Below are 25,714 nucleotides of genomic sequence, written 5' to 3'. Positions count from 1 at the left end.
TCAATCCGCCATGGCCAGACTTCACACACTGGGATAGGCAGATCCCCTACCTCACCGAGGGTCGAATACCTGTCGGCTACCCTCACCCGGTTTGGCCTGTCTGCCGAGACGGTTTACCGGGGGCGGGGTGGCCGCTGCGCCTGTTACAGCTACTTGGAGCCACAGGTGAGAGCTGAGCGCCAGGGGACCAAAGGGGGACAAGCTGTCCTAAAAAGGACACGGCAGCCCCCACCACCACCACCAGGGGTGCTACCCCTCCCTAGACACCCCATACACCAGAACTGCATAAAATATTCCAAATTTGGCCTCACCAGCATCACATAACTTCAACATAACGTTCCAACTCCTGTACTCAATACTCTGATTTATGAAGGCCAATGTGTCAAAAGCTCCTTACAACCAATTATGCATCTGTATTCCCAGAGCCCTTTATTCGACCACACTCCTCAGTGCCCTGCCATGAACAGACAATATGAGAATGTTCCCAGTACTGAGTTATACGGAGAAACTGGACCGGGTATAACTTTATTCCTTGCAATTTCAGAGACTCGGGGTGACCTTATAGGGGAGTATACAAGCTGCCAGAGGAACTGATTGAGGCGGATACAGTACATCAACAACATCTAACAGGGAAAACGTACATGGTAAGAAAGGTTAGAAGGATATGGGCCAAACACAGGCAAATGGGATTCGCTTAGATGTGAATCTTGCTCGGCATGGACCAGGCCTGCTCCCGTGTTGTATATCTCCATATATAACTGAATGGAGCCGGTTCCCTGTGTCTTGGAGCACATCAGTGGCACTGAAATTCATATTTCCGCCAACATCAATAATAGAGTATTAGGGGATTTTGATGTGCAAAAATTGTTTGCCTCACTACCCGGACTACAGTGTATTGAGGGATTGGAAGCCTGTCCAGATATGCCGGGGTTCGGAAGTTTTGGTCTGTCCAGAAGCGGCGGGGTTCGTGCAGCTCTCCGGCTGGAGGAACCCGGGCGAAGACGGAACCTTTCTTCAGACCACGGCGGCGGCCGGAAGAACGTACGGGGAGCGTCATTACTGAAGGACCGAGATCGCCTGTGTACCGGTAATAGAAAGTGAGTTTGTAATCACACTTTACCCTTCTCCTTCCCTTCCGCGCTCTTCTCACCTCTTCATACCACCCCTTCTCCTCTCCTTCCCTTACCCTTCTCTCACCCCCTCCTCATAACCCTAACCTCCTCCCTATCCCCCTCTCTCCCCTCCCCCTCTCCCCACCCCCTCCCCACTCTCCCTCCCTCCCCACTCTCCCCTCCCCCCTCTCTCCCCTCCCCCTCTCCCCACCCCCTCCCCACTCTCCCTCCCTCCCCACTCTCCCCTCCCCCCTCTCCCCCCTCCCCTTCCCCCTCTCCCCCCTCCCCTTCCCCCTCTCCCCCTCCCCTTCCCCCTCTCTCCCCTTCCCCCTCCCCCTCTCTCCCCTTCCCCCTCCCCCTCTCTCCCCTTCCCCCTCCCCCCTTCCCCCCTTCCCCCTCCCCCCTCCCCTTCCCCCTCTCTCCCCTTCCCCCTCCCCTTCCCCCTCTCTCCCCTTCCCCCCCTTCCCCCTCTCTCCCCTTCCCCCTCTCTCCCCTTCCCCCTCTCTCCCCTTCCCCCTCTCTCCCCTTCCCCCTCTCTCCCCTTCCCCCCCTCCCCTTCCCCCTCTCTCCCCTTCCCCCTCTCTCCCCTTCCCCCTCTCTCCCCCCTCCCCTTCCCCCTCTCTCCCCTTCCCCCTCTCTCCCCTTCCCCCTCTCTCCCCTTCCCCCTCTCTCCCCTTCCCCCTCCCCTTCCCCCTCCCCCTCTCTCCCCTTCCCCCTCCCCCTCTCTCCCCTTCCCCCTCCCCCTCTCTCCCCTCCCCCCTCCCCCTCTCTCCCCTCCCCCCTCCCCCTCTCTCCCCTCCCCCCTCCCCCTCTCCCCTTCCCCCTCCCCTTCCCCCTTTCCCCTCCCCTTCCCCCTCTCCCCTTCCCCCCTCTCTCCCCCTTTCTCCCCCCTCCCCTTCCCCCACTTCCTCTCCCCCACCCAGTATCAATCTCTGCCCCATTTCTCCCCACCACCTGCATTAAAGTTTATCTGTCTGATCTGTTCCCTGTGTCTAGGTGGACTGGTGGCCTCTGGATCAGTGAGTCAGTAGGTGGTGTTGGGGTTGCCAGTGGTCCTGATGGCTGGAGTTCCTTCCAGGGCACAGTTTGACCTGAATGATCAGGAGCTGCTTTAAGGGTTATTGTTGACCTTCAGCTAATCCTGTTTATCTCCGTGCCATGCACCACTGAAGAATGCCACTCTCAGACTTCGTCTTGGCCCTGAAGGACAACCCATATTTTGGGGCTGGCTTCGGTCTGGTTGGGGTTGGCACGGCACTGGCTCTGACACGAAAGGGGGCCCAGTTTGGAATGGTGGCCTTCAGGAGATACTTTATGATCACACTGGAGGTGACCAGCCGTGACAAGAGCTACCACTGGCTCCTGAACTGGATCACGCACCATGCTCGTCGGGCACAGCATCTCAGCGTGGAGACCTCCTATCACCAGCACGAGAGCGGCAAGATCAGCACCACCTTCGACTTCATTCCCAGCCCCGGCAACCACTTTGTCTGGTGAGTGTTGCCTTGTACTTTTGGCTGCCCCATTATAGGAAGGATGGCGAGGCTTTTGAGAGAGTGCAGAAGAGGTTCAAAGTTCATATGTCACTATATACTATCCTGAGATTGGCATTCACGGTAAATGCAAAGAAAGACAATAGAAATGCATACAGCATGTGCAACAACCAATGTAGCAAAATACAACTATGCAAATGCAAAAATAAAGAAAAAGTAATAATAAATAAGTATCAATAAATATCAAGAACATGAGTTGCAGGGTCCTTAAAAGTGAATCCATAGGTTGTAGAATCAGTACAGTGTTGAGGGATCCCTTCTGGTTCAAGAACCTGATGGTTGAGGGGTAATAATTGGTGGTGTGGGACTTGAGGCTACTCTACCTCCTTCCTAATGGCAGCAGTGAGAAGAGAGGTTTACCAGGATGCTGCCTAGATTAGAGGGCATGTGCTAAAATGAGAGGCTGGACAAACTTGGAGTGTTTATTGTGGAGCGGTTGAGGCTGAGGGGAGACCTGATAGAGGTTTATAAGATTCTGAGAGGCATAGATAGAGTAGACAGACAGTATCTTTTCTCCAAGTTGAAATATCTAATATCAAAGGGCATGCATTTAAGGTGAATGGCAGTAATTTCAAAGGAGATATGAGGGACAGGTTTTTTTTTTACCTTGAGTGGTGGTAGAGGAAGCTGCATTAAGGGGTGTTTATATAGGCACATGAATGTGAGGAAAATGGAAGGTTATGGACATTGTGTAGGCAGAAGGGATTAGTTTAGTTGGCCATTGGATTATTAATTTAATTGGTTTGATGGGCTTGTTCATATGTTGTACTGTTTTGTGTTCTGTGAATGCCTCTGCGTGCCTGTGCCCATCTCCTCCAGAATGCATAGATTGAGCTGCATGGAGCAGTACAATGAGTTATTAAAAATAACTAGAGATACAGCTGGAAGGCAAAGTATGGGGTTAATGGCAGGATCCTTGGTGGTGTGGAGGAACAGAGGGATCTTGGGGTCCATGTTCATAGATCCCTCAAAGTTGGTGTGCAGGTTGATGAGGTGGTTAAGAAGGTGCATGGTTTGTTGGCCTTCATTAATCGGGAAATTGAATTCAGGAGCCACGAGGTATTGCTGCAGCCCTGTAAAACCCTGGTGAAATGACACTTAGAATACTGTGGTCCCTCATTATAAGAAGCATGTGGAAGTCTTAGAGAGGGTGCAGAGGAGGTTTACCAGGGTGTTTGCCTGGATTGGAGAGCATGTCTTATGAGGACAGTATAAATCTCCATGTAAAGATGTGGCTGAAATGTGCTTTATGATGTATTGAAAGATTGTCACGTCTACATCGAAACACACAGTGAGATGTGTTGTTTGCATCAAATCAAATCGGGTAAGATTGTGCTGGCCAGCAAGTGGCACCATGCTTTCGACGTCAATGTTGTATGCCCACAACTCTCAGTCCCTAACCGAGTTAAGTCTTTTCTCTTTGGAGCGAAGGAGGATGACAGGTAACTTGACAGAGGTGTACGTAATAATAAGAGGCATAGCAAGTGTTTATTCAATGACTTTTTCCCAGGACAGCAAAGGTGAATACGAAGGGGCATAATTTTAAGGTGTTTGGAGGAAAGTTTAAAAGGGATGTATCAGAAGTAAGTTTTTATACAGAGAGAGTGATGGGTATGTGGAACACACTGCCAAGGGTGGTAGTGGAGGCAGATACTTTAGGGACCTTTAAGAGACTCTTAGACAGACACGTGGATGCTAGAAAAATGCAGGGCTGTGTTGGACAGAAGGGTTAGATTCATCTTATAGTGAATTAAAAGGTCGGTATACGTTGTGGGCCGAAGGGCCTGTGCTGTGCTGTATTGTTCCTTGTTTTCCAGAATCAGGTTTATTATCTCTGACATCCAGTATATTGTGAAATTTATTGTTTGATTGTGATGTTGATGGGAGCAGCAATAAATACTCAGAACAGCTTGTTCTGGGATCTTGCCAAAGGACTTGTAGGACAAGTTCAGATTTTTACTTATTTAGAACTCCAGCATGGTAACAGGTCCCTCTGGCCCAACAAGTGCCCGCCGCCCAGTTGCATTCGCATGACCAACTAACACATATGTTCTGGACTGTGGGAGGAAACCCATGTGCTCATGGGGAAAATATACAAACTCCATACAGACTGGTGGGATTTGAACCTGATGCTAACCACTACCCGACTGTGCTGCCACACGTTTCATATTGCACAGAAGTTCCAGAGAGCAGCATCCCCTCCAAGCTGCCTCTGCGTGGGATTTGAATGCTTGGCTTCTCCGCTGCAGGGGTGAGAGTGTGTTTCGGCTGAATCGTGTCACCATGGGGAAAGGGTGAAGATCCTCTCCCTGATCTGTACTGTGGGGTTTGCCCCCCGGGGTTTTCCTCAGGCTCTGAGTGCAGGTTCTGGGATGGGGCTCTCTCTGTGCCTGAAGGTCAGTTACACAAGAGGAGGCCGATCGATGCTGGGCTGTTCTGTGTCAACGCAGGTACGGCGGGAAATGGCTCCGTGTGGAGAGGAACCGCGAGAAGCAGATGGTCGACCTGAATACAGGCATCCCGTGGGAGACGGTCACCTTAACCTCACTGGGCACCAACCGCCACATCTTCCAGGACATATTGACCGAAGGTTTGTAATAATGGACCCTATCGCCATTAATTCATCCACCCCCTCCCCCTCACCTGGTCACAAACTCACCCCCTCTGTCGCTCTCCACACCCACACCCCACCAGTCCTTTGGTGACGTTCCCACCCTCCCCCCCACATCACTCTCAGGGTCATTCCTCCACCTCGTTACTGGTCACTGTCTCCCCCCCTTTGCCCCAAAATGTCCCCTTAGTTACTTACCCACCAACCCACCCCTTCTGTAATCCCCTCCCCCAGTCACTCTCTTCTCTTACCCCTTAGTAACTTTCCCGCCCGGCCACTGACTCACCCCCACTGACCAGTCTCTCACTTCCCCATCTGATCAGTGACCACTCCCTCAGTCACTCTCCCCTGATCACTTCCTCCCTCCCCATTCCCCCATCCCTCCAATCACTCTTCTCTCCTGCCCAATCACTGTCTCTTTACCTCATTCCCAGTCACTCTCACCCCTCAGTAATCCCCCTGTCCAACCCTGACTGTCTGCCCTGCACCTGAGTACCGACCAGTCCTCCGATCCAGTTCTTGTCCCTGGACTGAGTAGTCTCGTTGACAGGAAGGGGGTTCACCATCTCACAAGCTCCCTGCAACCTGTCTATGGACCTGTTGTGTTTGATATATCATAGGCTTGCTGTTTACGATATTGTGTTCAATTCTGGTCACCTTGTTCTCGGAAGGATGTTGAAGCTTTAGAGAGGGGTTCCAAGGAGAGGTACCGGAATGCCACCTGGATTACAAAGCTTGTCTAATGAGGGAGCTAGAGCTTTACTCTCTAGAGTGAAGGAGAATGAGAGGTGTACAAGATGATAAGAGGTAAAGATTGAGTGGATAACCAAGTACTGTTCAACAGGGTGGAAATGGCTGATATGAGAGGGCATCAAGCTGATTCGAGGTAAGTACAGGAGGAATGTCTGAGGTGGAACACCCAGCCAGGGGTGGTGGTAGACACAGATATATTAGGGACATTTAAGAAACTCTTAGAATGACACATAAAAGAAAGAAAAATGGAGGGCCTGGTGTGAGAGAGAAGGGTTAGACTGACAGAGTACACTAACAGTTCAGGCGGAGGGCCTGGTGTGAGAGAGAAGGGTTAGACTGACAGAGTACACTAACGGTTCAGGCGGAGGGCCTGGTGTGAGAGAGAAGGGTTAGACTGACAGAGTACACTAACAGTTCAGGCGGAGGGCCTGGTGTGAGAGAGAAGGGTTAGACTGACAGAGTACACTAACAGTTCAGGCGGAGGGCCTGTACTGTGCTGTAATGTTACATGTTCATTGAAACTTGGAAAACGTTGACAGGGCTCACCAGGATGGATGCAGAGAAGATGTTTCCCTTGGCTCAAGGAGTCTAGAACCAGGGTTTGCCTACTCAGAATAAGTGCTCAGCCATTTAGGACTGAGATGGGGAGAGGTGCTTTCCTCAGGGAATGGTGAACTTTTGAAGTCCTCTACCGTGGAGTGGGGTGTGTGGAAGCTCAGTGCAGAAATGGAGATAGTACTTAAAGGAGATCAGCCTTAAGACCATAAAACATGGGAGCCTAATTAGGCCATTCGGCCCATCAAGTCTGCTTCACCATTCGATCATAGGTCTTGCCTTCTCCCCGTAACCTTTGATGCCCTTACTAGTCAAGAATTTATTTTAAATGTACCCAGTGACTTGGCCTCCACAGCTGTCTGTGGCAATGAATTCCACAGATTCACCACCCCCTTTCCTAAACAATCTCTGAACCCTCTCCAAAGCCAGCGCATCCTTTCTTAGATATCGGGCCGAAAACTGCTCATGTTACTCTAAGTGTGGTCTGACCAATGCCTTATAAAGCTTCAGCTTTACGTCCTTGCTTTCATATTCTAGTCCTCTCGAAATCAGTGCTAATATTGCATTGGCTTTCCTTACCACAGACTCAGCACAGTACAACCCTGTTGAATGGAGGAACATACTCAGAGGTCTGAATGGCCTCCTCCTAATTCTCAGGTTTTTATTTGACAGTCATAGAACAGTGCAGCAAAGAAACAGGCCCTTTGGCCCATCTAGTCTGTACCAAACTGTTATTCTGCCTGTTCCCATCGACTCACACCTAGACCATGGTCCTCCATAACACTCCCATCCATGTATCTATCCAAATTTCTCTTCGATGTTGAAACTAAGCTTGCATCCACCACTTCAGCTGGTAGCCCGTTCCACACTCTTAGCCCCCTCATGTTCCCCTAAAGATTTCACCTTTCGCCATTGACCCATGATCTCTAGATCTAGTCTTACCTAAGCTCAGTGGAAAAGCCTACTTGTATTTACCCTATCTATACCCCTCTTTATTTAGTAAACCTCTATCTCATTCTCCTATGCTCCAGGAACAAAGTCCTCACCTAGTCAACCTTTCCCTATGACTCCGGTCCTCATGTCCTGATTACATTCTTGTAAATTTTCTCTGTACTCTTTCAATTTTATAGATATTTTTCCTGTAAATAGATAGATACTTTATTGCTCCCAAAGGAGATTACAGTGTCACAGTAGCAGTACAAATGCACAGATATACAAATATTAGAAGAGAAATAGGAAAGAATAAAAATTAAGTTGCCTCAAGCAGGAGTGGTCATCACCTCCCCGGGTATAGGTTGACTCAGTATAGAGCCTAATGGCCGAGGGTAAGAATGACTCTTTGGAGCAGTGCAGTTGTCTTAATCTATTACTAAAAGCTGACCAGAACTGCACACAATACTCCTACCTTGACCTCACCAGTGCCTTATACAATTTCAATGTAACACCACTGCTCCTGTACTCAGTACTCTGATTTTATGACAACCAATGTGCCAAAAACACTTTGTATGACCCTGTCAACTGGATGGGGAACTTACCGTGGTCTTTCTCTTCCCCACCACCTTATACCAGCCAGAGAGCTAGCCCTCAAGCAGCAGGTAGGGAAAACGGTGATGTACACGGCAGTGGGATCGGAATGGAGGCTCTTCGGATTTCCGAGGCGCCGCCGGCCTCTTAGCTCCGTCGTGTTGGACAGAGGAATCTCAGAAAAAATCATCCAAGACGTCAAGGATTTCATTGGGAACCCCAAATGGTACACAGACCGAGGTAAGGGACAAGGGCGCTGATTCATTCGTCTGTTATTGCAGGTACATAGAGCAGGGAACACTGCAGTAAGTACAGGCCCTTCAGCCAACGATGTTTTGCCAACTCTTCAACCTATTCCAAGATTATAACAACTTCCTTCACATTTAATCCTCCATTTTTCTATAATCCACACGCATATCTAAGGGTTTCTTAGATTTCCCTAATGTATCTGTCTCTACCACCACCCCTGGCTGCACATTCCACACACCCACCCCTCTAAAATAAAACCACCTCTGATATCCCCGCTGTACGTTCCTCTAAACTCCTTAAGATTATCCCCCCTCGTATTAGCCATTGATGAAGGTTCTTACTTGGAATAACCGTATAACAATTACAGCACGGAAACAGGCCATCTTGGCCCTTCTAGTCCGTGCCAAATGCTTACTCTCACTTATTGTGTGAATATTGTGTTCAGTTCTGGTTGCCTTATTATAGGAAGGATGTGGAAGCTTTAGAGAGGGTGCAGAGGAGATTCACCAGAATGCTGCCTGGATTAGAGAGCATGTCTTACGAGCAAAGTTAGAGTGGGCTGGGGCTTTTCTCTTTGAAGGAGGATGAGACATGATTTGATAGAGCGGTATAAGATGATGAGAGGCATGATGAAGTGGACAGCCAGTGGCTTTTTCCCAGGGCAGAAATGGCTAACATGAGGGGACATAATTTCAAAGTGACTAGAGGTTCCTTTCTTCTCGAGAAGGTATGAATCAAATTGATGATGTTGTCACGGGTGCTGGGGTTGGTGTGTCCAGGGAACAGGACTAATGAAAAATGACCATTAGTTGTGGCTTGGAGCATGCAGGGCAGAAAACACAGCTCCCAGCCCAGGCATCAGCAGACCATAATACATACAAAAGAGCAGAAGTAGGCCATTCAGCCCATCGAGTCTGCTCCAAAATTCCATCATGGCTGATCTATTTTCCATCGGTACACAACCCAAGTCCAACTAAAATACTCATCCAAAAGGGCTTCAACTTGGAACATTAACCATTTTACTCTCCCCAGATGCTTACTGACTTTTTGTGTCTTTCTTACATTTATTTCAAAGCTTACCTGAAGATTTACACATTCCATAGATGAAGTGGTACCAGGTGCTCTGAATGGTCAAGGCATTGAGTGCAGGAGTGGGACGTGGCCTCCACCACGAGGTATACGCAGAGGGTGATAGGTTCTTGATTGGTAAGAGTGTCGGAGGTTATGGGGAGAAGGCAGGAGAATGGAATCATTGGGCCAAATGGCTAGATTTTGCTTCTGTATTTATGACCCACTATCAGGAAGAGACCACACTCAGGTTGCAGAGCTATACCTCATATTTGTCTAGGTAGTCTCCAAGCTAATGGCATGAAATTTTATTTCTCTAACTTCCGGTATTTCTTTCCCCTCCCTCCTTATCTCTTTTTCAAATACCTCTTCTGGCTCCCTTCCTACACCTTTGTTTCTTTACATTTCCCCATAACCTCTGTCTGGTCCCCCTCCTCCCTTTCTTTCTCCCATGGTCCACTGTCCTCTCCTATCAGATTTCTTCTTCTTCAGCCCCTTACCTCTTCCACCATCACCTCCCAGCTTCTAACTTCAAATCCCCTCGGTCTCACCTATGACCTGCCAGCCAGCTTGTATTCCTTCCCCTCCCACCACCTTGTTCCGGGTTTCTTTCCAGTCCTGATCAAGGGTCTCGGCCTAAAACACTGACTCTTTATTCCCCTAATGCTGCCTGACCTGCTGAGTCCCCTCAGCTTTTTGTGTGTGTTATTATGTTGGTGTTTTTTCTCTGTAAAGTTTGCACTGCTGGAAGTACGGGCCATGAATATGAAATATTTGTATGTACTGTTTCTTCCTGTGTATTTTTTGTCATGAATAAGATTCTAAGATTCAGTTTATTTGTTATGTGTACATCGAAGCATATAGTGAAACAGGTCGTGTGCATCGACAGCCAGCGTAGTCCGAGGGGGTGGTGGAGGCAGTCCACACGTGCCACCATGCATTCCGGCACCAACGTAGCATACCCACAGCTCACTAACCCTGGCCTGTACGACCCTTGAATGTGGGAGGAAACCCACACGGTCACAACTTCTTATACGCAAATTGAACCCCAATCAGATTCAGATTTATTTGTTATATGTACATCGAAACATACATGTGTTGTTTGCACTAACAATCAGCACAGCCAGAGGATGTGCTGGGGGCAGCCCGCAAGTGTTGCCACACGATACGGTGACATAGCATGCCACGACAACACAGAACGTCAAATAAGCCTTGCCCCACGCACGTACACAGTCTTCCAATTCCAGGTCTGTTTGTCTATTTGTAGAAAATAAAAGGCTGTACCTAATGCACAGTGCTGTCTCTGCCCCTTGCTCTCCTCAGGGATTCCATACCGACGTGGCTACCTACTGTACGGGCCTCCGGGCTGTGGGAAGAGCAGTTTTATGTGAGTACTTCATGGCTGTGGATGGAACGGATTACAAGGAGAACTACACAGTCTCCAGCAAACTCAGTATGATAGTGGAAACATCAGTTCACTGTGCTGATGAATCCACTCCAGCAGACAATGGAATTTCATATTCAAAGCCTCGGTAGTTCAGCTTCCCTGATCACGTGTACAATGAAACACGTAATGAAATGTGTCATTTGTATCCGTGACCAGCACAGCCGGGAGCAGCCTGCAAGCATCACCACACATTCCTGCGCAAATGTAGCACGCCCACCGTGCTCAGCAGAACAACTCGGCCACACCAAACGACAAAGCAACAACAGCAAAACAAGCTCCATTGCTCCCTCCCACCCACGTACCCGTGCACGTAGAGTGTGAGTAAACCTCCGCCACACCACAACAGGGAGAATTGCCGGAAGCCAAACAGTTTAACTCCAAACCCCATTCCCATTCCAACATATCATTCAATGGCCTCCTCTACTACCACGATGAGGGCACTTTCGGGTTGGTGGAGCAACATTTCATAGTTGTCTGGGTAGCCTCCAACCTTAGCATGAGCATCGATTCCTTTAGCTTCCTGTAATTGCTTCCCCCCCTCTCTCTTTTCCATTTCCTATTCTAGCTCCCCTCTCAACCTTTTCTACTCACTTCCCTCTAGTGCCCTTCCTCCTTCACTTTGTCCCCTAGTCCACTCTCATCAGCCCTTTACCTCTCAAACATCTATCCCCTCCTAGCTTCCCACTTTATCTTTTCCTCCCTAACCTACCTACCTTCCCCCTCACCTGGTCTCACCTATCACCTACCTCTTGTACTGCTTCCCTGCTCCCCAGCTTGTTCTGACTTCCTTCGCCCTTCCTTTCCAGTCCTGATGAAGGGCCTCGGCCTGAAGAGTTGAATCTGTTCATTTCTACAGGTCCTGCCTGACCTGCTGAGTTCCTCTAGCACATTGTGTGTGTTACTCTGGATTTCCTACATCTGTAGAATCTCTTGTGTTTGTAGTTGTGCAAGCAAAACTATCACGTAAAGTGTAAGATACGAGAAGGAATTTATTTTTTCAGAGAAATTAATCTAGTCTTGAGTTTCTCTGCTGGTTTGATTTGTGCGGAGGGTAATATTTTATGTCCTTTCTTGTGTGGAATGGGTCTGGAGTTATTGGTTCTCTTGTTCTTACTGAGCAGTATGAACACACTCAGCAGGTCAGGCAGCATCTGTTGAGGGGAATAACTTTCTGGTTGGGACCCTTCATCTGGACTGGAGAGGAAGAGGGGAGGTGATCAGTATAAATAGGTGGGGGGGGGAAGGGGTAGAGCAAGAGCTGATGGGTGACAGGTAGATCCGTGTGAGGGGTGGATAGGCAGGTGAGGAAAGGGAGAGGGGGAATGAAGTAAAAAGCTGGAAAGTGATAAATGAAAGTACAAAGGAATGAAGAAGATGGAATCTGATAAGAGAGGACAGTGGTCCACGGAAGAATGGGAAGGAGTTGAGAGGAACCAGAGGGAGGAATGTGGGTGGTGGGCAGACTAGAGGGTAGGGAGGGGAAAGAGTGACGTATCTTTCAATGCAGGTATTTCACTGGAAGATAGGCCTGTGCCATAAGGGGAAAAGGGCAGAGGGAAGTGGTTACAGAGATAGAGGAATCAGTGTTCATGCTAATTAAGCTGCCTCCAGTAGATTTTGATCAACACACACAGCATTGGAGGAACTCAGTGGGTCAGGCAGCATCTGTGGTGGGAAATGATGGTTGACATTGCAGATTGAGACCCTTCATCAGGAAGGGATGATGTCCAAACTGTCCATTTCCTTCCACAGATGCTTCCTCCTCCTCTGAGTTCTTACAACTTTGTGTGTTGCTGCAGTGTCTCTTGTCTGACCATATCCCCAGCGCTGTCCTAGCTAACTTCACCCGACCACAGGAGACCAGACCATTAGACATCTCGGCCTTTGTCTGTGTTGGCCAGTCGCGCGGGTGAAGTTGCCTCCGAGCTGATGCCTACTGTTCTCTCACCTCAGCACAGCCCTGGCAGGCCAGCTGGAGTACAGCATCTGCCTGATGAGTCTGAGTGACCGCAGCCTCACTGATGACCGACTCAACTACCTCCTGAGTGTGGCCCCACAACAGAGCATCATTCTCCTGGAGGATGTGGATGCTGCCTTCGTCAGCCGAGACCTAGCCAAAGAAAGTGAGTGCTGTTACCACGCAGTCATTTACACTGTCCCTCTTCCACCCTCTTTCTGCCTCCTCTCCCCCCTCTCATTAATGCAAATATCTAACCAGCCAATCATTTAGCAGCAATTCAATTCATAAAACCATGCAGCTATGGTCAAAGGTGGTTGTATAGTTGTGTTCAGACCAAACACCAGAATGGGGAGGAAATGTGATCTAAGTGACTTTGCCCATGTTGGTGCCAGATGGGGTGGTTTGTGCATCTCAGAAACTGCTGATCTCCTGCAATTTTCAAGCACAACAGTTTCTAGAGTTTGCAGAAAATGATGTGAAAAACAAAAGCATCCAGTTCTGTGGGCAAAAACACTTTGCTATTGAGAGAGATCAGAGAATGGCCAGACTGGTTCAAGCCGAGAGGAAGGTGACAGTAACTCAGCTGACCACAAGCAGCGGAGACAGATACATTAGGGACATTTATGAAACTCTTAGATAGACACGTGGATGAAAAAGAAAATGGAGGGCCATGTGGGAGGGAAGGGTCAGGAGGTTAAAGGGTCTTGAACACAGAACTTTTAAGTGTGATCTAACCGGAGTTTTATAGAACTGCAGTTCTTGAACTTGGTCCTTGATTAACGAAGATCAATACTGCAAACCGCTTGCCTTTTGCCTATTTCTGTGGAGGTACTATGGAGAGCATTCTGACCGGCTGCATCGCTGTCTTCTATGGAAGTTCCAATGCACAGGATTGGAAAAAGCTGCAGAAGGTTGTAGACTCAGCCTGTGTTTATAGTAATTTTACATCTTTGCACTGTATTGGTGCTGCAAACTTCATGCCAAATCAGTCAGTGAAGATAACCTGATTACATTTGTGGAGGTTTGTTGAAGTGTTCGATGACAAACCAAACCTCCTTAACCTGAGAACTATCCATTGTTGCTGATGTACCGTGCAGGGCATTCTAAGTGGTTGCATCACTGTCTGGAGGGACCACTGCGGAGGATTGGAATAAGTGGCAGAGAGTTGTAAACTCAGCCAAATCCATCATGGACACCAGCTTCCCCACCATTGAGAATATCTTCAGAAGGTGATATCTCAGTCGATTGTTGGAGAGGGCCAGTTTTAGGCAAGAACAGGCAGAGGCTAGAAATTACACTTGAGAAGTTATCGGTATAGCAAGTATAGGCAGGTTGGTAACTAAGGCAGTGGAATACTCCTCCATTAAAGATGTGGGATTGCAGGATATGTAAAGATTACATCTGCAGGAACTTGGACTCACAACTGACAAGATCAGTAACAGAAGCTGGATTTAAAACCTGGAGCTGAAAACCTAATAGATGAAACTTTTATACAAGCTTCAGATAGCAGATGGGTGACCACCAAGAGAAGTGAGGGGAGTCAGCAGACAGTCCAGGGTACCCTTGTGGCCATTCCCCGCTGCAATAAGTATGCCTCTTTTGATACTGCTGGAGGATGACCTATCAGGGCACAGCAGCAGCAGCCAGACCAGCTCTGAGGCTGAGGAGGAAAGGGTAAAGACAGGTAGATAGGAGACTCTATAGTTGGGGGGTCAGATGGGAGAGTTTGTGTCCACGGTGCCCAGGTGGTAAGAGTCCAGGATGTCTCAGAGTGGGAGGGTGAGCACCCGGAGGTTGTGATGACTTAAGCAGAAACAGGGAAGAGGTCCTGCGCAGTGAGTATAGGGATTTAAAAAAGATGCTGAAGAAAGGACATTCCAGTGTAGTAATCTGTAGACTACTCCCAGTGCCAAGCACTACTTAGGGCAGGAACAGGATGATAGGACAGATGAACAAATGGCTGGGGAACTGGTACAAGGAGTAGGAGCAGGGTTTCAGGTTCTTGGATAATTGGAACCTTTCCTGGGGTAGAGCTGACCTGTACAAGAGGGACAAGATGCACCAAAACTGAAGGGGAATCAATATCCCTGCCAGGAGATTTGCTGGTGCCACTCGCAAGGATTTAAACATGGCAGGACAATGGGAATGAGAGCACCAGGTCAGAAAATGGAGGAAGGTAGGTGTTAAGGCCAGTAAAATCAGGCAGGAGCAGAGACAGACAAAAAAGGGTGCTTAATGTCTCAGGGTTTCAATGTTTTAGAAAAGATCAGGCAGTAAAAGAGGTGGGGAAGTTGCACTATTGATCGAAGATAGCATCACAGCTCCACTCAGAGGGAACATGATGGAGGCTCATCCACTGAGCTTTTATGGGTAGAGCTCAAATATAGAAAGGGTGTGATCACTCTGGGATTATATTACAGAACCCCCCCCAGTAGCCACTGGGACATTGAGGAACAGATATGCAGGCAGATTAAGGAAAGGCATAAAAACAATAAGGTTGTATAAATTGGGACTTCAGCTTCCCTAATATAGACAGAGACCTTCTGAGTACAAGAGGTTTCGATGGGGTAGAGTCTGTTAGGTGCATCCAGGAGGGTTTCGTAAATCAATACGTAGATAATTCAACAAAGGGAGAGGTTGTACCGGACCTGGTGTTGGGTAATGAACCTGGCCAGGCGACCGACCTTTCAGTGGGTGAACAGTTAGCCACCAGTGACCACGTCTCCTTAAGTTTTAAGATAGCCATAGGTAAGGATAAGTATGGGCCTTGTGTGAGAGTGTTAAATTGGAGTAAGGCAAATTATGCGAGCATTAGGCAGGAAGTAGGGAGAGTAAATAGGGAACATCTGACATGTGGAGGGAGTTTAAAGACCAGAGTTCAGGTCAGGTATGTTCCAGTCAGAAGGAAAGGTAAGAGAACCTTGGATGTCAAGAGAGGTGATGAATTTAGTTAAGAAGAAAAAGGAACAAGTATGTAAAGCTTAGGAATCTAGAATCAAAGCTCCTGAGGATTATAAAGAAGCCAGAAAAGAACGCGAACAGAATTAGGAAAGCCAGGAGGGACCATGAGAAGTCCTTGGTAAGGGGGGTTAAAGAGAGTCCCAAAGCTTTCTATACATACCTCAAGAGCAGCAGGGTTGGACCATAAAACGTAAGAGCGGAATTAGGCCATTCAGCCATCGTGTCTGCTCCACCATTTCCCTCTCAAGCCCAGTCTCCTGCCTTCTCCCTATAACCATTCACTTCCTGACTAATCAAGAACCTGTTAGCCCCTGCCTTAAATACACCCAGTGTCTTGACTCCGCAGCTGCTTATGGCAATGAATCCCACAGATTCAGCACCCTCTAGCTGAAGAAATTTCTCCTCCTCTCTGTTCTAAATGGACATCCCTCTATTTTGAGGCTGTGTCCTCTGGTCTTAGACTCCCCCACAAAGGAAACATCTTGTTCACATCCACTCTATGTAAACCTTATTCGTCTGCTCATTTGATAACCCTTTCATTCCCGGAATCATTCCAATGAAACTCTTCTGGACCCTCTCCGTTGACTGCACATCCTTTCTTAAGTAAGGGGCCCAAAGCCGCTCACGATACCCCAAGTGAGGCCTCCCCATTACATCCTTGTTTCTACACTCTAATACTCTAGAAATGAATGCCAACATTACATTTGCCTTCCTCATTATCAATCAACCTGCAAATGAACCTTTAAGGAATCCTGCACAAGGATTCCCAAATCCCTTAGCACCTCAGATTTTTGAATTTTCTTCCTATTTAGTCTATGATTTTATTGCATCTACCAAAGTGCACGACCATAACTTCCCACACTGTTCCATTTGCCACCTCTTTGCTCGTTGTGCTGATCTGTCTAAGTCCCTTTGCAACCTCTCTGCTTCATCAACATCGCCTGTCTTCATATTGTCCACAAAGCCATCAATTTTATCATCCAAATCACTGATGCACAAGATAGGAAGAAGCAGTCTGTGGAACACCACTAGTCACGGCAGACCACTCAGGAAAATGTGGGGGGTACATTTGCTTTGATGCGGGGGATCATGGTAATGAGTATTTTACATCAATATTTACTAAAGAGGAGGATGTGAAAGATAGGGAGCTCGTTGGTGAGCATATTCATATGCTAGGGTATGTCGAAGTAAAGGAGCGGATAATGTTGGGTCTCTTAAAGAGCATTAAAATGGAGTAGTACCCAGGGCTTGGTGGGATATACTCCGGTGTATTGAAAGAGGCAAGAGAAGAGATTTCTGGAGCCTTGACCAGTATCTTTGTGTCCTCTGTAGCCAGAGATGAGGTCCCAGAGGTCTGGCTAGTAGCTAATGTTCCATTATTCAAAATGGCAACCAGGGATAATCCTGGAAACCATAGAACAATGAGTCTCACATCAGTGGTAAGGAAGTTACTGGAGAGAGTTCTTAGGGATAGGGTTTATGAGCTTTTGGAAAACCACGCCCTAATTAAGGAGAGCCAGCATGGCTTCATGTGGGACAAATAGTTTCTTACTACCTTGACAGAGTTCTTTGGCAAGGTGACATTGATGAAGGTAGAGCTGTAAATATTGTCTACATGGATTTTAGTAAGCCGTTTGATAAGGTCCCTCATGGGAGACTCATCTAGAAGATTAAGATGCATGGGATCCGTTGTGAATTGGCTGTCTGGATTCTTCCATGGGCTTCTGTCTCTTTTACCAATTTACTTCCCAGTTCTTAACTTCATCCCTTCCCCCTTCAGGTTTCACCTACCACCTGGTGTTTCTCTCTCCCCTGCACCCATCTTTTAAATCTACTCCTCAGCTTTTTCTTTTCCAGTCCTGCCGAAGGGTTTCGGCCCGAAACGTCGACAGTACTCTTCCTAGATGCTGCCTGGCCTGCTGAGATCCCCCAGCATTGTGTGTGTGCTGCTCGGATTTCCAGGGTCTGCAGATTCTCTTGTTTGTGACTGTCAGTACTGTGTTTTGCACCTTGGCCCCGGAGTTACACCGTTCGTGGGTAGTTTGGCTGTATTCGTGGGTATTCATGTACGGTTGAATGATTATTAAACTTGAACTGGCAAGCTTGCAGATAATATAAAGATTGGTGGTGGTAGAAGACTGATAAAGAATACAACGGGATATAGACCAGCTACAGGTGGAGAAATGGCAGATGGAGTTTAACCGGGCCAGATGTGAGGTGTTGCACCTTGGTAAGGCAAATGCAGAGAGATAGTACACTGTTAAGGGCAAGATCTTGAACAGGTATGAGCAGAGGAATCTTGGGTCCAAGTTCACTGCTCCCTGAAAGTGGCTACACAGGGTGGTTAAGAAGGCCTATGGCATGATTGCCTTTATTACTTGTGTCAGGAAGTTATGTTGCAGCTTTATAAAACTCCAGTTAGGCCGCATCTGGTGTATTTCACACAGTTCTGGTTATCCAGTAATAGGAAGAATGTCAGGCTTTGCAGAGGGTATGGAAGAGGTTTGGCAGGGTGCTGCCAGGATTAGAGGTCATGTGCCATAACAAGAGACTGGACAAACTTGGGTTGTTTTCACTGGAGCATCAGAGGCTGAGGGCAGATCCGATAGAGGGTTATAAGATTATGAGATGCATAGGTAGAGTAGACACAGCATCTTTTTCCCAAGGTTGAAATGTCTGATACCAGAAGGCATGCATTTAAGTTGAGAGGGGACATTTTCAAAGGAGATGTAAGAGGCAAGTTTTTTTACATGGAGACTGGTGGGTGTGCTGTCTGGGGTGACAGTAGAGGCAAAAATGTGAGAAAGGTGGAGGGATATGGGCATTGCGTAGGCAGAAGGGATTCGTTTAGTTAGCTATTTGATTACTAGTTCAATTGGTTTGGCACAACATTGTGGACTGAAGGGTCTGTTCCGGTGTTGTACTGTTCTTTGTTCTGTCTGTCAAGAAAGAAGCATCATTATCCAGTACATCCCCTCTTCTTGTTACTACCACCAGGGAGGAGCTGCAGGGGCTTGAAGGTTCATACTCAGCATTTTAGGAACGGCTTTCTCTCTGCCACCATGAACACTGCCCAATTATTTTGCTCTCCTTTTCACTGCTCATTTAGTCTTTATGTGCCTGAGCAGCAGGTGTCGTGTTTTTAATACGTTGCACTGTACTGTTGTCACAAAACAGCAAAGCTCACGAAGCACGTCAGTGACAATAAACTGATTCTGAGAAACTACAGCACCGCTTGCATCGAGCTGCTCCTCTCCATGCTGTCTGGTTTGTGTTTACAGACCCCACCATGTACCAGGGGATGGGACGGCTGACCTTCAGCGGCCTGCTGAACGCACTGGATGGCGTAGCATCAACCGAGGCAAGGCTGGTGTTCATGACCACGAACCACTTGGACAGGTAACCGCTGGGGTCCGTGTGCCCGCCTCAGGAATGACAAGTATTTGTACAAGTGTGTACTCAGAGCACCACAGCCCACCCATCGAGCTCGGGCCCTCTGCACTCATCAGCACATTGGGTCCCGCATTTAGCAGGACCACGACCGAACATTTACCTCAGTGCCACCTTTCTCCACTTTATCATTTAAAAATCCACCACAGGCAAAGCCCTCCCAGTCATTAAACATCTCTGCAAGTAGCACCGCCACAAGAAAGCAGCATCCATCATCAAGGAACCTCTCCACCCAGGCCATGCCCTCTTCTCGCTGCTGCCATTGGGAAGAAGGTACAGGAGCCTTGGGTCACACACCACCAGGTTCAGGAATAGTATCACCCTGCAACCAGGCTCCTGAACCAGTGTGGATAACTTCACTCACCTCAACTCTGCACTGATTCCACAACCTATAGACTCACTTTCAAGAACTCTACAAGTCAGGTGCTTCGCTTTATTTATCTATTTATCTCTATTTATTTATTTGTTTGTTTTTTTTTGCACTTGCATTTTCTCCTTTGTACATTGGTTGTTTCTCCATTTCTGTGTGTATTTTTCATTGATTCTATTGTATTTCTCTGCTCTGTTGTGAATGCCTGCAAGAAAATATGTGACGTACATACTTACATAACGAATTTACTTTGAACTTTAAAAATCTATCTATATCTCAAGTAGAGAATTTCAAAAATTCACCACTTTGGATGAAAAAGTTTCACCTCTAGTCCCTTCCATACATTTCAGTGTTCCCTCTCCCCTTGTTATGGATTGAATGTAGTTATTCCAGTATTCCAGTCATAAGACCATTGAATGGTTCTCTACTACGGTAAGATGGACTCTTGACCTCATCTTTTCTTACCTTATTTTTTTAGTTGCTTTTCTGTTTGTTTTTAAAAGATTCCCAATCCCCTGGCTTCCCCCTAATTTTTGCTATATTGTATGCCCTATTTTGCTTTATGCTGTTTTTGACACCATTGCCCCATTGTAGAATACTTCAGGGATATCCGAATACAGATCCATAGTTCCTTGAAAGTTGTGTCACACGTAGTGTAGATGGGCTCATGGAGAGAGCTCTCCACATATTCATAAATCACAGTACTGAGTACAGGAGTTGGGGTGTAATGTTGAAATTGTATAAGATGTTGGTGAGGCTTAATTTGATGTATCACCTTCCTACAGGAAAGATACCAATAAAACTGAAAGAGTACAGAGAAAATTTGCAAAGATTTTGCCAGGTTTTGAGGACATGAGGTATAGGGAAAGGTTAACATTATTCCCTGGAGCATAGAAAAATGAGGGGAGGTTTGATAGTGGTATATAAAATTATGAGTGGTATAGACAGGGTAAATGCATGCAGGCTTTTTCCACTGATGTTGGGTGAGACGAGAACTAAGGGTCATGGTTTAAGATTGAAGGGTGAAACCTTTAAGGGGAACATGAGGGGGAGCTTCTTCACTCAGGGGGTGGTGCAACTGTGGAGCAAGCTACCATCAGAAATGATGGATGAGGGTTTGATGCAACGTTTAAGAGAATTTAGGATAAATACATGGATGGGAGGGGAATGGTCACCAGAGGGCCTGTTTATGTGCTGTAGTGCTCTATGATTCTAAAACATTTTTTTTTGGATGTACCAATTATACCAAATCTACTTGTGTAGCCTTTGAGGGAGCCGTGGACTGCTGTAATGACCACCACTCTGTTCCCTGCACAGGTTGGACCCCGCTCTGATCCGCCCAGGCCGTGTGGACTGCAAGCAGTTTATCGGCTACTGCTCCCACTGGCAGCTGTGCCAGATGTTCCAGCGCTTCTACCCTGAACAGCCAGTGGCGCTGGCAGAGCAGTTTGCTGACAGGGCGCTGGCCGTCTCGGACAGGATCAGTGCCGCTCAAGTGCAGGGACACTTCCTACTCTTCAAGCTGGAGCCTCTTCAAGCCATCGAGAACGTCCAGGAGATTAGTCAGTAGAGGCTGGGACAGCAGGAGGCACTGCCCTGGGGAGGAGGTGGGGACCGGAGGCTTCCGAACTGAGGACTTGTCTATATTTATAATAAAACCTCATATAAGTTTTTATTCACGATGCTTGGTGTGTTGAGCTGGGGCGGAACATAGCACAGTACAGGCCCTTTCGCCCACAAAGTTGTGCTGGTGTTGTTTAACCTACCGTAACCCTTCCCTCCCACATAACCATCCATTTTACTTTCATCCATGTCCCTAAGTCTCTTAATTGTCCCAAATGTAACTGCCTCCACCACAACACCTGGTAGTGAATTCTTTGCACTTACCACTCCCTGTGTAAGACAGATATTACCTCTGACATTCCCCTTATACTTTCCTCCAATCATATTAACTTTATGCCCCTTGTATTAACCATTTCTAATCTGGGAAAAACTCTCTGGTTGTCCACTCAATCTATGCCTAATTTCTGATAAATTTCCTGTGCACCCTCTCCAAAGCTTTCACATCCATCTTATAATGAGTCAACCAGAAATGAACACAATACTTCGAGTATGATCAAACAGGGGTTTAATATATCTGCCACATTAACACATGGCCTTTGAATTCAGTCCACTGACTAATAAAGGCCAACACACTATATGCCTTCCAAACAACCTTATCAACTTGCACGGCAACTTTGAGGGATGTGTACCCCAAGATCCCTCTGTTCCTCCACACTGCCAAGAATCCTGCCACTAACCCTGTATTCTGCCTTTAAATTCAACTTTCCAAAGTGAATCACTTCACACTTCTGCAGGTTGAACTCCATCTGCCATTTCTCAGCCCTGTTCTGCATCCTGTCAATGGCCTGCTGTAACTACAACGACTCTCCACACGATCTACAACTCCAGTAGCCTTTGCATCATCTCAGTCTTACTCAACCACCGTTTCTCTTCCAAGGTATTTATAAAAATCACAAAGAGCAGGGGTCCCAGAACCAATCCCTGTGGAACACCACTGATTACTAACCTCTGGGCAGAATACACTCTATCTGCAAGCACCCTCTGCCTTCTGTGGGCAAGCAAATTCTGAATCCACTCAGCCAATGTTCTATGAGATTTAAAAGAAGTTTTCACTGGCAAGAGGGTGAAAAGACAGACTTGGATGAATATTTTTATACCCAGTGATCTGTGGTCACTACAGATACAACAGGAAGTTTTAAACGAGAACGAGATCAGTAAGAGGGAACGGTTGTGGCGTACTGGGTGTAGAGTAGGACAGAGGGATGAGCTTTATTTCTCACTTGTATATCAAAGCATACAGTAGAAGCATGATTTGTGTTAATGTCCAGTACCACCCGAGGATGTGCTGGGGACAGCGGGCAAGTATCACCACACTTCTAGTGCCAACATGGCAAATCCACAGCTTACTAACCCTGGTGCTGTAAAGCGATGCGTTAACTACTACATAACCATGCTGGAAAGAAAAGTCAGTTGAAAGAGAAAGTATGTGGAGAAGACAGAAGCAGGGAGACAGTCAGAGATGCTGTGTGCTGATGATGATGTGTGGAAAATACACTGAGGCAACCTTCCTCAGGGTGGAGCTCAAATCCTGAATGATTGAAGCACTCCGGTCTGACTTGAACCATTCGGTAACTGAATCAGAATCAAAGTCAAAGCACATTTATTATCGAAGTGTGTATATGTGGCCATATACAAACCTGAGATTCATTTTCCTGCAGAGGTAGAGAAATACAATAGAATTATGAAAACTATACATAAAGATTGACAAACAACCAAAATGCAAAAAGAAGACAAATTGTGCAAATAAGTAAATAAATAATACCGAGAACATGAGTTGTAGAGGCTCTGAAAGTGAGTCTGTTGATTGTGGAATCAGTTCAGAGTTGTGACGAGTGAAGTTATCCACGCTGGGTCAGGAACCTGACTGTTCCTGAACCAGGTGTTGTGGGACCTAAGGCTCCTGTACCTCCTTTCTGATGGTAGTAGCAAGAAGAGAGCCTGGCCTGGGTGGTGGGGCTCCTTGATGGACGCTGCCTTGCTGCGACGCTCCTTGCAGACATCAGCATCAGGTTTATTATCACTGACTGTTGTTTAGTTGTAGTAGAACAAGGTAAAGGCATAAAACTATTGTAACTTGCAAAAATAAATTAATAGTGCAAAACAAAATAAATATTAAAGTAGTTTTCAGAGACGCAGGAGATCTTGCAGATGCTGGAAATCCAAAGCAACACAGAATACTGGAGGAACTCAGCAAGTCAGGCTTTGATGCTTCCTTTCCAGTCCCGGTGAAGGGTCTCAGCCTGAAATGTTGACTTTTCATTCCTTTCCACAGACACTGCCTGATCTGCTGTTCCTCTGGTGTTCTCTGTGTTTTGACCAAAGTACTGTTCATGGGTTTATGGACCATTCAGAAAAATGGCAGAGGGAAGAAGCTGTTCCTGAATTGTTGAGTGTGGGTCTTCAGCTTCCTGTACCTCCTCTCTGATGGCAGCGATGTGAAAAGGACGTCTCCTGGGAGGTGGGGGTTCCTTCTTGAGACATCACTCCTTGATGGTGGGGAGGCTAGTGCACGTGCTGGCACTGGCTGAGTTTACCACCCTCTGCAGCTTTTTCCCGATACAGTGGCCCCTCCATACCAGATCATGATGGAACCAGGTAGAACTCTCTCCAGCAAACAGCTGTAGAAATTTGCTGACATCAAATCTCAAACTACTAATGAAGTAGAGTGAAATAGGAGAGCTGGCAATGGACCAGGCCAGCAATTACTCACTCTTGTGCTTGTCCTGAGTCCAGGCTGAGATGGCAATGGGTGAGGAGAGATTTACACCCACTAGCCCACACCTTTTTACTGCAGTTAAAACTTCATCTGAGCCCTCTTTACCACTGTAAGTATCTGTTCCTGCTGCTCCCTGTTAGTTCCTCTCAGCTACTCTTCCCGTGAGAGGGGTCTCCACATTCCCCACCCCACCCCTGCTGCCTACAAGCACTGAGAAACTACACATAAAGACTGACAAACTGTGAAAATACAAAAAAAAAGAATACTATTGAGAGCGAATTGTAGAGTCCTTGAAAGTGTGTCTACAGGTTGAGGAATCAGTTCAGTGTTGTGGTGAGCGTGGAACCTCAGGTTCCTGAACCACCTGCAGTGAGAAGAGAGCATAGTCTGGATGGTAGGGGTGGATGTTGCTTTCTTGTATATGGTGAGGAAGGCTTTTCCTGTGATGGACTGCGCTGTGAAAATCACTTTCTGTTGACTTTCCCATTCCTGGGCAATGGTGTTTCCGCACTAGGCTGTCTGTGGAACGTGGGAGGAAACCCACATGGTCGTGGGGAGATCGCACAAACTGAGCCTCAGTCGTCTGATTGCTGGCACTGTAAAGCTTCACACTAACCACTGCACTACCCTGCCACCTACTATGTTTGTATGTAACCCACAATGCCTATTCTGCAAGCTGTAAGCAGTGTGGCTTTGTACAGAAAAACGAAACCCTCGTTTGTAGTCTGCACATTCAGTAGTGTAGATTTTAAGGTTTTATTTTTGTGCTGTTTATTTTTTAGCAAGAATAAAACCTGAAAGAGGTGGTCAGATTTTTGAGATCCCGATAGGACTTCATGAGTTTAATACAGGGAAGTAGTGCTGAGATCCACCATGATCTCTTTCAAGTTTCCAATACTGAATGTACTGACCACAAATGTAAAGAGAAAAAGGCAGTTTCCATCTTCTACACTGCCATCACAGAGAGCATCCTCACATCAGCCATTCTGGTTTGGCACAGCACACTCTTCCCACCACTGTCTACAAGGAGTCTACACCTCTTGGGGTTTCTCACACTTTCCAAAGATGTACGGGTTAGTAGATGAATTGGTCACGTGGATGCAATTGGGCAGTGTGGGCATATTGGGTTGAAGGGCCTGTTACTGTACTGTACAATACACAGGAACTACAGCAATCTGTCAGGTCAGCAGTAAAGATCATTGACTACAGTCACCACCACGGCAGTACTTGTGTGTGTCCAGGGCAAACAAGTGGGCAGGTAAAAAAAAATCACAACACACCTAGCCAACTGCCTTTTCCTAAAACTCCTTTCTGAAAAATGCTATAGGACTATTTAAACAAAAACTTCACGTCATCTTAAAAGTTTCTTCCCCAGGCAGTTAATCTGATGAACCATTCTAGTTAGCGCCTCCCCCACTCCCCTCTACCTTGTAAATGCACTGTACAGTAAACACTCTCTATAATGCTGTTTACATTGTAAACACATGCCGCTACTTAAGTATTTCCATATCCATATTTTAACTTCTAACGTATATAATTCTTTATTTTTTTGTTGCATGTCTCACTGTGATCAATGCACCACAATACATTCCTAGTACATGTAAATGTATGTGACGAAGAAAGTTGATCCTTGAGTTGAAGCGAACACAGTCACGTGGCCCCTTGAAGCGATGCCTCTTTCACTGTTTGAGGGGCTTTGCCACCCAACGCAGCCCTTCATGTGTAGTGACAGAAGGTGGGTGGGAGAAGACCATGGATGAGC

At 47.1% G+C, this 25,714-nt stretch overlaps 1 protein-coding gene across 3 annotated transcripts; it reads left to right on the top strand.

The window, feature by feature from the left end:
- The first annotated feature begins 910 nt into the window (after window positions 1-910).
- On the top strand, window positions 911-21,292 carry LOC132392941 (mitochondrial chaperone BCS1). Of its 3 annotated transcripts, XM_059967535.1 has the most exons (8): window positions 918-1,097; window positions 2,109-2,605; window positions 5,116-5,255; window positions 8,154-8,348; window positions 10,749-10,812; window positions 12,826-12,995; window positions 19,075-19,192; window positions 20,931-21,292. In XM_059967535.1, the coding sequence occupies exons 2-8, from the start codon at window positions 2,286-2,288 to the stop codon at window positions 21,181-21,183; spliced, it is 1,260 nt and encodes a 419-aa protein (XP_059823518.1). In that variant the 5' UTR covers window positions 918-1,097; window positions 2,109-2,285; the 3' UTR covers window positions 21,184-21,292. The 3 variants fall into 3 exon arrangements, with proteins under 3 accessions (XP_059823519.1, XP_059823518.1, XP_059823520.1); XM_059967536.1 differs by lacking the exon at window positions 8,154-8,348 and having other exon boundaries at window positions 911-1,097; XM_059967537.1 differs by lacking the exon at window positions 918-1,097 and having other exon boundaries at window positions 2,473-2,605; window positions 8,158-8,348.
- Window positions 21,293-25,714: the final 4,422 nt, after the last annotated feature.

The sequence above is a fragment of the Hypanus sabinus genome, chromosome 4 (genome assembly GCF_030144855.1).
Source record: "Hypanus sabinus isolate sHypSab1 chromosome 4, sHypSab1.hap1, whole genome shotgun sequence".
Lineage (NCBI taxonomy): Eukaryota > Metazoa > Chordata > Chondrichthyes > Myliobatiformes > Dasyatidae > Hypanus > Hypanus sabinus.
Note: the sequence above shows the minus strand (reverse complement) of the source record. Positions and strands in the feature narration are given on the sequence as shown.

Bases quoted from the DNA above. Each gene is read 5' to 3' on its own strand.
- LOC132392941 (XM_059967535.1), top strand. From the start codon at position 2,286: ATGCCACTCTCAGACTTCGTCTTGGCCCTGAAGGACAACCCATATTTT. The intron at 2,606-5,115 runs GTGAGTGTTGCC...GTGTCAACGCAG, and splicing joins CCCGGCAACCACTTTGTCTG to GTACGGCGGGAAATGGCTCC. The intron at 8,349-10,748 runs GTAAGGGACAAG...TGCTCTCCTCAG, and splicing joins CAAATGGTACACAGACCGAG to GGATTCCATACCGACGTGGC.